The 12,051-nt window shown below is 38.2% G+C and overlaps 1 protein-coding gene across 3 annotated transcripts in view; it reads left to right on the top strand.

Moving 5' to 3' along the window:
- enpp6 (ectonucleotide pyrophosphatase/phosphodiesterase 6) overlaps positions 1–12,051 on the top strand; it is a 36,340-nt gene that overhangs the window by 16,930 nt on the left and 7,359 nt on the right. The window contains exons 6-8 of one of the 3 annotated variants that reach the window (XR_004338030.1): positions 4,681–4,818; positions 6,994–7,117; positions 9,357–9,640. Coding sequence is in view for 2 of the 3 variants with exons in the window: in XM_032554676.1 (XP_032410567.1) it covers positions 4,681–4,818; positions 6,994–7,117; positions 9,357–9,565 (471 nt within the window). In the remaining variant the exon portion in view is untranslated. Of the gene's footprint in view, positions 1–4,680; positions 4,819–6,993; positions 7,118–9,356; positions 9,773–12,051 lie in introns of those variants that run through there. The other 2 variants (XM_032554676.1, XM_032554677.1) reach the window with 2 other exon arrangements.

Genomic DNA, 12,051 nt, shown 5'->3' with positions numbered 1-12,051 from the left:
TTACATATATACATGTACATAACATGTTATGTTATGTCTGTGTGCAAATAATCTGAGGTGAAACTGTATTTAATGCAGCTTGAGTTCAGCAGTCTGACGGCTGAAGGGAAGAAACTGTTCCTCAGCCTGGTGGTTTTGCTCTGGATGTTTCTCAGCCTCCTGCCTGAGGGGAGCAGCTGGAAGAGTCTGTGTGCAGGATGGGTGGAGTCCTTCATGATGAGGAGCGCCCTCCTCCTGCACCGTGACTTGTGGAGGGAAGGCTGCTCCCTACTGTCTTCTGTGCAGTAGTAACCACCTTCCTCAGAGCCATCCTCTGCGCAGGTGTGGAGGATGTTCTCCACCACACAGCGATAGAAGCTCCTCAGGACTAAGTTCCCAAGTCCAGCTCTTCACAGCTTCCTGAGGAAGTAGAGACACTGGTGGGCCTTCCTGACCAGACGGGAGATGTTGGTACTCCAGGTGAGGTCACTGAATATATGCACATCCAGGTACCTGTAGCTGGAGACCACCTCCAGAGCTGCTTCTCCGAAGTACAAGGGCTGAAGAGGATCCTTGTCCCTTCTGAAGTCCATCACAATCTCTTTGGACTTCTGCACGTTGATTCAGAGGTTATTTTCTCTGCACCACGTCTTCCACCTCCTCTCTGTATTTGGACTCATCACCGTTCATGATGCGTCCCACTACTGCTGTGTCGTTGGCAAACTTCATTATATGACAGCTGGGGTGTCTTGCCACGCAGTCATACGTCAACAGAGTGAAGAGGAGGGGGCTCAGCACGCAGCACTGCGGCGAGGCAGTGCTGAGGGGGATGGAGGAGGAAACGGTGTTAGAAGACTCAGATCCTGACTGAGGTCTGTTGGTCAGAAAGTCCAGAATACAGTTCCCCAGTGTGGAACTCAGTCCAAGAGAGGAGAACTTCTGCACCAGGGTCTGTGGGATGACGGTGTTGAAGGCTGAGGAGAAATCCAGAAAGAGCAGACGGATGTAGGAGTTCCTGCTCTCCAGGTGAGGGCTGTGTGGACCAAAGATGAGATGCCATCAGCAGGAGAGCAGTTCTTCCCATAGGCATACTGATGGGGGTCCACAGTGACGTCGATGGAGTCCTTAATGTGATTCATGACTAGCCTCTCGAAGCACTTCATGACTACTGATGTTAAGGCTCATCACTGTGGAGCATTTGGGGACAGGGACAATAGTAGCGGTCTTTAAGCAGGTGGGCACAGATGACAGTGACTGTGAGATATTGAAGATGTCCGTAAACACATCAGACAGCTGATGTGCACAGTCCCTCAGTACTCGCCCTGGGATGTTGTGGGGGCCAGCAGCCTTACAGGGATTGATTTCCTGGAGAGTCTTCTTCACAGCTGCTATGGTCACACAGAGAGGCGTGTCACCAGGTGGTGGCACACTAAACAAAATGGGGCTTCATGGGTGGAGGTCAAGGAAGACCCCATTGCTGAAGAAAAGACATAAAAGAAAACGCTTTATCTTTGTGAAAGAGAACTTGGACAAACCTCAAGCCTTCTGGGACAATGTTTTATGGACAGATGAAACAAAAGTGGAGCTTTTTGGTAATTCACACAAACGGTATGTTTACAGATGGTGCAATGAAGCCTTTAAGAAAAGAACATCATACCAACAGTCAAGCACGGTGGAGGATCCATAATGCTGTGGGGCTGCTTTGCAGCATCTGGTACTGGAGGCCTTGACCCATATAAGAAGATTATCAATGTCAAGTTTAATTGGCACATTCAACACTTTTGAATGTATTCACCATCTTCACCCAACTGGCACACACATCATATAGAATCAAATGCACCCATCCCTTTCACTGCTCAAGCTCAGCAGCCAGATCTATATGGTAACCTGGCACACCTGTGCTCACACAATGATCTCTCTTCAGACAAAGGACCTCAACTGAAAGCTTCCTCAAAGACATCACTGGTAAGAAATGGACATTGCTCACATTTTACATGATTCAGATTGGATTCAGAAGACCAAAATAGATTTAGTTTTTTGGCTTCTCTGTGACTACTTATGTGACCATGTTGCTTGTTCATATGCAGCCGATGAGCTTCATCTAAAGAAAAGATGAATAAAAGATGTCACTGAGATGAGTTGTTTCTGCTTCTCTTTGGAGGAAGCATACCTTTTCAACTTTTGGCAAAAGCTGAGGTGGCTTAAGAGAGTAAAAACAGCCAAGCAATTCTAGAGTGAAATGTCTTGCCCAGTGTAAGGAATCTTAGTTTGAGGCAAAGATCCTGGATCCTCCAGCAAGATAAAAACCCAAAGCACACCTCCAAAAACATGCAGAAATTGCTCAAAGGGAAAAATTGACTGTTTTAAAATGGCCAGCAATGATTCAATTGAATATCTTTGGGTGGAGCTGAAATCTGCCATCGGAGAAAGGAACCCTGCAACTGTACAAGAGCTTGAGCATGTTGCAAAGGAAGTGTGGGAGAAAATACCTGCTGAGAAGTGCAAGAAGCTTATAGATGGATATAAGAAATGTTTGGAGTCTGTCTTTGCTGCTAAAGAGTGTGCAACCAAATATTAAGGGGGGGTGTCAATATTAGTGCATATGCTGGTTTTCTGTTTTGTCCTCTGGTGCTCAGTCATGTTGGAAGAGGAAGGGGCCAGCTCCAAACTGTTCCCACAAAGTTGGGGGAATGGATTTGTATAACACCACTGCATCCGACGCTTTGCGTTGCACTTGGTGATGTATTGCTTGGATACAGCTAGTCACCATGGAAACCCATTTCATGAAGCTCTTTGCACACTGTTCTGGAGCTAATCTGAAGGCCACATGAAGGTGGGAGGTCTGTAGGGTTTGACTCTGAGGAAAGTTGGTGACCTCTTTGGAATATGCGCTTCAGCATCCGCTGACCCCGCTCTGTCAGTTTACGTGGCCTACCACTTAGTGGCTGAGTTGCTGTCATTCCCAAACACTTCCATTTTATTATTGTACAGTAATCTAACGTGTTACTATTTACAATCCAATAATCAGATTAAAGTTGCGTATCCAAGTCACACTGTCTGACTATGTATATTTTATTTTATATAGTAAAAACCTATGTTGTTGCTTTCCTCTTTTTTCTAAGGGAGTGACGTCTCGTGTAACACCAGCGTCACAAACGAACAATGGAGGGAAAAGAGAGATGCACATTTTCTATCTGATGGATGAATTTTTCATTGAGCAATCAAGTTACTTTTTCAAAGTAACTACACCATACTAAATTAATTTCAGTATATATCATATGTATATGTTTTATGATCTCATGGTGGCAAACTGTCCCAAAAAATATCTTTTTCCATTTCCTCTAGAACAAAATGGCCTTAATCAAGCATAATGACTGTTATTCCAAGACAGAACACTTTATCATTTGCCTCACAACTAGCAAGATAAATACTCTGGTGGCACACACAAGCTACCAGATTCTGATATATTTTATTGGTCAAAATACATTTTATTATTGGTCAAAAATGCATTTACATTTGTTGACTAGCAATTGAACTGGTTCTGCCTCTTCCTAAAACCTTAAATAAAAAACACATAGTAAAATAGGACTCAGCAGTTTTAAACTCAATACAGCAGTTTGACCAACAAATATAAAGTCTAAAAAACAAGTTTTGTTCTTTTTGAACAATTCTCTACAGTATGTCCTACAAAAATGGCAAATATTTTAGAGCCAAACAGGAAAATCAAAATCCATTGAGAGGTCACTATATAGAAACCGGTGGGGTGTTCTACTGCAGCTGATAACCTAATCATTACCTGACTGCTACCCTTATAGTGTGTAATTAATTTAAAAAATTTTTTTACCTGACATCAGTCCTCACCTGTTCTCTTTTCTGGTTTTATTATAATTAAGATGATTTTTATATTTTCACACCCTGAAGCTAAACTTCACTCTTCTATCTCCTCCTTGATCAACTCTTTTCATAATAAAATTGTTTAATTTATTTAAGTAATAACAGGTTAATACATATTTCAGTAAACTAACTGAAGACCTCTCCTGAGCTTCCTTAGTCTCTTCACCTTTCTTCAACAGCATTGCTACTTTAGCACTGCCATCCAATGTTATACATGTTGATAAATAAAGGATCAAGTGTTGTGTAGCCATTGCTCGCACTGTTTTTACACTTTAAACAACAACAACAACAACAAATGGCTCATTTTGCTGCTGTTTGTCTCATTGTGATGAGAAATAAAACATTGTGGCTAGAGTAGCTAACTTTTAGATGAAATTAGCAGTAAAACATTGGAACATTCCAGAATTAAAACGACTTAACCAAAAATATTTGGTTATGAAAGTAAACTGATAAGATGCTATAAAAAGTAATATTCATGGCAACGTTCCCGACAGACCGTTTTACCTCATGCAAAAGGAGTTTCTGACTCTTTGTTGTCTCCTGCCTCTGTGGAGCTCTGTGTTGCACCTACATAGTAAAAAAATTCAAAATCAAATAGTTTTCGCAACTGTGGTGAGTTTCTTGGGTGAAACAAATGCATATAACTGTCTCTAATATTGGGGGTGACACGTCACCTCCGTCCCACCTGATTCCTACGCCTCTGACAGCATGTAACATTTCTGTTTTCTAAGGAGTAGCCATTTCAGAGTTGCTTTATAAAATTAGTTTTTTGAAGTTGTACATGTTTCTGTTTGTGTGTATTACCAGGTCTATGCTGCCTTGAGCCAGGTCCATAACATGCGTGTCTATTCCAGGCAGGAAATCCCTGAACGGTTCCTTTACAAAAAAGGGAACTTTGTTTCCTCTCTCACTTTGGTTGCTGAACCAGGCTGGTTTATCACTAAGGTATGAAATAACATATCAACATATGTAATTTTTTATTTGTCATCTCATCGTTTTTAGAGTATCTGCCTTTGAGAATAGAATATGATTTTCCAGCTAAAAGTTTAGATTTGGAAAGTAAAAGAAATATCAAAGTTAAAAAAAAAAACTCCCTTTAAATTCAATGTATGTACTTACGACATTGCTAATTTGCAATTGCAAAATAAAAAACTAACTGCTCAGGTAAAAAATAAATATACTAAGCATGTTAAACTTCAGCACACTTGAAGCCAGACTGCTCATCAGTGTATTTTAAGTGTGTTATTTTGGAACAACTAATTTTGTACTTGGTGTATTTTAGTACTAATGCAATTGTAGTAAATCACAATTTAAGGCGTACAAATTGTACTATAACATGCTTTTTTTTGGAACAACTAACGTTATACTTTTTATACTTTACGTATATGGCTTCTTATGTAATATAAAACTGAAAAAAGAAAAGGACTAATGGAACTAAAATGTCATTTTTAAAAGAAACTATGAATGTTGTGACTTTATAGACAAAAATGTCACAAGAAATTCATAAGAAACTCTGACATCAATTTTCTTCCCCTCTACTCTGATATTGCTAAATAAAATAAGAACCAAATAGCTTTCTATTCCACTCCCACAAAAAAATTAAGGTATTAATTTCCTAATTATGTATAAAGTTTTCCCTATAATAACTTTCTGCAAACGAAAATTGAAATAAATATAAATTCCTTTTCATTTTGTGGCTCAGATTTTGAGACAATACAACTGCGATTTCATTAATGTTTTTGGAAAGATTTTTAAAAGTGGATATTGTACAAGAAGTCTATTCCATCTTTAAGTTTAAATATAATAAAATGTCTTCTAAAAGGGGATGAAGAGTTAATTTATGATATGTTTAATCCTCTGGCTAAGTTTTATTCACAAATACTGCTTTCTAAAAATAACCAAAATTTTTAAAGTGAAATAATTTTAAGAGAATGCTTAAACGTTGCAACATTACAAAAGCTCAATCTTCATACTAATATTTTAATATCTTAATTTAAGATTTTAAAATTCTCTTGCATTTGTGACATTTTGTTTTACTTTCCTCACAGTTAGTTTGTGACTATTCTTTATTTCTTCTTTTTTTCTGCTCAGTTTATCATATCAAACTTTTTTATTACTGTGTGCCTTGTCATGCTGTTTTGTTTGAATTTTCAATAAAGACTTGGAAAAAACAACAAAACATTGCCATGAATCCGCCTTTTAACTCAAAACATGAATTGTGGCAGCGATGAATTGTGGGTAATACATTTTGCCGAAGTCCTTAAAAATGTGGACTTCGTGTAAGGGCAGAAATGGTACCCAAAATGGGCGGAGCAAAGGGCGGATGTGGAGAATGTGGGACACACTATACAAAAAGCAGAGATGCGATCCTAAAGCCACCAGAACGGATCCCCTCAACACCTTGGCTGCGCCTAGAAATTCTGTCCATGAAAGTAATGAACAGAATCGGGATGTTTTAGTTAAAAAACTGAAATGTTACCCCAAACCATTTGGATGCACATTCACAGTGAATTTGTGGATTGTAATCCACAAATATAAATATACAGATATCTGTCATCCTTCCTTTGGAAAAACTGACTCATGATCTTAACCACAAATCACACACATTTTTGAAGCTTTGAGGTCCACTTGAGTCTTTCCTACTTAATCCCTAAGATTTTAGTTTTTTATTATTTTGTTTTACTGCTTTATTTATTCTTGCTGGAGTTTTTTTTTTGTCTTAGTGGTTGTGAGGTGACATGGACTGGAGGAAAAGACTAATAACTCCTCATCTCTTATTAATGTGGGGTATTTTGTTATAGTTGTTTTGGTTTTTTTGGTTCTTTTGTATGTGTATGTGGGAGGCAGCACGGAATTCTGTTTCTGTTCTTTGTGTTGTAACTGATCTAAAAATAATTTAAAAAAATAATAATTTTGATCATTCTAGCTGAGCTTAAACAAGAGAGGTTTAGTCTGATTTAATTTTAAAATTATGTAGGCAAAACTGAAACATCTTTCATTTTTTTTCAGTAAAGAGTGGTATTATGTATTCTGCACATACATTCTGTAAATATTATTACGTAACATGCTGTTTACTTTGTCTGAAAGCTTGTTATCAGTATTTATTGGTGTTCTCTGCAGAACAAGACAACACTACCCTACTGGAAAAATGACTCGGGAGAGGCATCAGCTTGGCAAAATGGCTGGCATGGTTATGATAACGAGTTCCTTGACATGAGAGGCTTTTTCTTGGCGGTAGGACCAGGTAAATTAATTTTAGATGTTAGTATGGTATTTTGTTTTATTTGTGACCTAGTGACATCTTTTTACACCACTTTTAAGTGAACACAGTAACAAAAGATACATTTGCCTAAAAGAGACAAAAATACAAAATTTTCTATAATATAAGAGAAAAAAAGAACTCTTCGGGATTGGGATGACAGTTGGCTCCTTTAAGAAAAGTTGACTGCTCCATCTTTTTATTTATGAGTGATGGTGGTATCGAGAGGGAGATGGACAGACTCACTTGGGCTTTTTCTGCTGTAATGCCAGCACAGAAAAGAGCCAAGCCAAAAAGCAAAGCTCTTGATTACCATTCCATCTGCATTTCAGAATACAGATGTCATGGTCCTGAACCTTGACCATATGTCATGGTGCAGGACCATGACATATGGACTTGCACCTCTGTCATTCAGAAAGCCCTCAAAGTAAAACCACTGCTTCTCTCCACCAAAGGTGTCGATTCAGATGGTTTGTAAATGCCTCAACCTATTTACAAACTATTTCATATTAGGGTCCAGTGGACCCAAATACAAGTAGTAACCAGTCACAACTCAGAGTTGTGACTCTAGAAAGACTCAAGAGTTGTGACAGGTTCTTCTCTAGAAAAGTTAAGGAAATCTTGGGTTACTCTGACTTATCATATCACAAGTCATTAAGTTAAGAGCCTTAAATGTTCAGTTTTTAAATCGTATATCTAAATAAAATTCAAAATGAGAATCATTACTTGTATTGCATTTCAGATTTTGTCTTCAAATCATATTTGTTTATAAATCCTTGCAGTTTGAAAATAGAAAATACATTTAAATCAAGTAGAACTATTTTTGTGTAGTTCAGAGTATCCTTAAATTCTTGTAACTTTTCAAGAAAAAACATAAAGGTCTGGTGGTTATTTCTTTTGATAGCTGTAACTCTTGTGTTTATGCAAGAGTTTAGATGATCACTCAGCAATTAAATTTCCCAATTAATTGGTTCGAAACAGTTGTTTTTAATCTACAGCTGAAGGAATTGATCTTTTCAAAACAGAGTGTCTATTTTGCACTTGTAAACACTGATTTGACAGGCCCAAATGACCTAATTAATCTTCTAAACATGGTTCTCAACAATACACTTTTCAATAATTTCATCCACCACTTACTGTTTTACTATTTACCGCTTACCAAAGTAAGATACACTAACTGAATGTCCCTCTGTACTTTATGGACAAAAAGGCAGGAAAGGGTGAGCAAGAATCAAGCTTTGCAGTAAAACATTTTGAGATCAAAGTGCACTTTTCACACAGGTGTAAAAAGTGCACTTTGATCTCAAAATGCACTTTGTTCTCAAAATGTCTTACTAGCAGAAAAACATACTGCCTACCAGTTTAGTTGTGCACACAACAAACTCCATTTTTGGACATCATGGTGTGGGATTTCTTTGAGAAGGGAGCCCTGGTCTCAGGAACCTGGAAACAGATTTGGACAAGCCCCTGGTTGTTTATTTTTGCACCCTTTTTCTGTTCCATGCAACAACCAGGTCCGTTTAACAGTTCTGGGACCAGACCATTACCCCTCAGAGTCACTACCTAGAAGTATAAAAAAAATTTAATGCCAAAAATGATAAAATGTTACAAGTCATATAAAAGAAATAGATACAGAGTGACATTCACTGTCCAGTTGGGCTCCACTAAGCACACATTAAAGATTGTAACGCAAGATCTGCTTTTATCTTTTCCTCATTCTGCATCCTCTCTAAGAGGTGTTGGCCTGCTTTGATCAGTTTTGTTTGTGTGACTGTCGCCAGTCTTATATGTTATGGCTATGTAAGCGTGCAGCAGTGTGCATGTGAGCGGAGGAAGGAGGAAAGACACGAAATCATATATGCATAACAATCTGGAGAAAATCAGATTTACCTTGACTAACCAAGAAAGTCTATTTTATAATATTTGACAACCAGTACTAGCTTGATGGATAAATTTAAATAATATGCAGTATTTTATGGATATGCTATGGAATACCCCCTGTTATCTTATGTCCTCCCACTGTTGTGTGTTTGTTTGGGAGGTGACTATGGTGTGCTTTTTTTCATGTTGAAAATCTATAAAATCAATAAAAAGATTTACAAAAAAATACAAGATGTACATTTGGAACAGGAAATGTATGTTGGTGCTTTGTCAGGTTCTTGTGTTTAAACTGGCAGGGGAAATATAAAGCAGAGATCTAAATATATTTTCTTTGTCTACCCAGACTTCAAGAAGAATGTTCGAGCAGCTCCAATTAGAGCAGTGGATGTCTACAACCTGATGTGCTGGACTTTAGGTGTACATCCATTGCCTAATAATGGATCTTGGTCTCGAGTTGAGTACCTACTAAATGGCTTTGAAAGTCCATTACAGTCTGGAATGCTTTGGACCTACGGTATGGGTTTGCTGGGAGTAATGTTAGCATTTTACTAGAACATGCAAATTAATTATCATGTATAGATTTTAGCTGTAATGATCTGCTGTGGACAAGAATAATTACAAATTTAATTACACTTATGTCTGACAAGTACATGTAGATATCTGACTATACTGTAATTGTACTTTTAATGTATGTTTCAGTTTACTTCTGTTTTTATTTTTAATTGATTTTTAGATTGATAAATACTATGCATGATATAATTTTGCTTTGTATTGTTGTTGGTCAATGTTTTTTCCCCTGTTATTTTTTAAAAATCTAAGAACATTGTTTTTAGTGTCCATAAATTGATGGACTAATTAACAGTATAAAAAAACTGTAACATTCAAAGAGAATATATGGTTGGCCAAAACTCAAGCTACAAAAATTTTTCCCCCAAAACTGAATAACTTAATGTAAAAATAACCACAATGTGTTGGTCTCACATTTAGAGATTGTTTTGTGAGCCTTCTATGAGAATCTGCAGTGAACCATGTGGAACTAAACTGAAAACAGAGGTGCAGTTTTGAAAATTAACAAGTGAATAATGGACAACTTCTGTCAGCAAAGCTGAAATTTGTTGACTGTTACAAAGCCTCTTCATCTCTGATACAACCGACAACTGCAGAATCATCTGAGTATTTCTGTAGATGACAGAAGTCAGACTTGTGGTATTAGTCTGAAGTGTAGCGAGTGAAAAGGAATGGTGAGAGTACAGTGCTCCTGTGTTGCTGTTGCTGGTCAGTCTCACAAACTGTGGTCTGCAAGTTTGTCATATCCAGGTGATTGTTGAGGCCTTCACTTGTGTCTTCTGGATTTTCTGACAAAGCAAATCAGACTGAACTGTATTTATACACAAAGGCTAACCTTTGTGTATACCTGTTAACGCTTTCTAAGTAAGTGTAATGAGTATATCTTACAGACTATACACAAAGGCTAACCTACACAAACGATGGGGTTGGGGGGAGCAGACCAAGACAATGAGCAAACCTAAACAACTAATTCAAGTCAACACATAACTACAACACAAATGTGAAAACAAAACTTAATACCATAAAGCAATTGTACTATTAGTAGAGATGTAGATTTGCCAGAGTCAAGTCCCCTGCTTCTAGCACCCTGATGGATTGCTCCACTTCTTGGTTTTGCCTTACAGCCAGACCTCTTCTCCAGCCAGTCACTGGGGAAAAGCTGAAGGAACCTCCACACTCCCCCTCTTCTGGAAACTCCATGGGCCAGCATGTTAGGTAGTCAGCAGTAGAGTTCAGCTTCCTAGGAATGTGATGGACATCAAACTGAAATGGTTGCATTGCCAAATACCAATAGGCTATTCTGTTGTTTGAGGCTTTCATTCTTTCAAGCCACTTCAGAGCCTTATGATTCATTTCTAGGACAAACCATGTTTGTTGCCGTCAAGCTTACCTCATCACAGTAAAGCAGCTCGAACCAGCTCTCCGTTTAGAGTCCAAACCTCTTCAGCCTGATGGGCTGGTCCCAAGCAGGTCAATAAGAAGACTTTTTAAGCTAGTGTTGAGGAGATGCTTCTTAGCATCCGAAAGTCAATCTCCACTTCAGCTGGTGGCCCAGTCAGACTGAGTAGCCTGCAGCAACCTAACCTCCCAGTCACACCTGTTAACGCTTTCGAAGTAAGTGTAATGAGTATATCTTACTGATTTTATTTTTTAATGAACTCATTAGTGGGCCGGACTAAAGTCAACATCAAGCATAAGTTGATACCGTTATGCCCAAGGTCATCATCTTGTTGGCAGAAATGTACTATAATCTGAATTATGCTGTCAATAGCCGCCTAATCATCTGAAAATAATCTTTTTCTTTTTAACCTCAGAATGTGTCAGTTAGTGATGGTGGTTTCCTCCCATGTTATGTTTTTATGTGGTTATCACAGGCTATGCATTGGTAGCCCAGGAAGGAAAAACTCAAAATCTGCATTCTAAAGTTTAACTAGTGCAAATTTCTATTATTGCTGATTAACCTTTTTGTAACTAACAAACTAGACACCAGTGACACCCTAAAAATCCTAAACACCATCCCCCAAATGAAAGCCAAGAGTTTCCCCTTTAAGATGATACCAAACACTGTATTATAGACCTTTGACAAATGGTCATATGACTCTAAACCAGACATACATCAATCTCAAAAAACAGAAGTTGTTTAAAGGGGTTAACTTAATGAGCTGATAACTATGACTCATAGTTATCTATGACTTTGGAAAGGCAATCGTACCAAAATGTTATTCTAGAGACATGCATCTTTTCAAAAAATATGGATAGACTGTGCCACCCTGAAATGGACCAAAATGTGAAATTTTGGCCTCTGGCCCATGGACTATAAAGGTGCAAAACATCGATAGCACTCAAGGTAAACCTGTCATTCTTTAGCTAACATGGGCCGAGTGAGAACATCTGGACTGATGGTTTGTGGCCTGGGTTCACAGTGCTGCACCCTCTGATCTTTGGTGTCTCCTCTGGGGCAGACACCTTCA

This window comes from Xiphophorus hellerii, chromosome 23 (genome assembly GCF_003331165.1).
Source record: "Xiphophorus hellerii strain 12219 chromosome 23, Xiphophorus_hellerii-4.1, whole genome shotgun sequence".
NCBI classification, from domain to species: Eukaryota; Metazoa; Chordata; class Actinopteri; order Cyprinodontiformes; family Poeciliidae; genus Xiphophorus; species Xiphophorus hellerii.
Note: the sequence above shows the minus strand (reverse complement) of the source record. Positions and strands in the feature narration are given on the sequence as shown.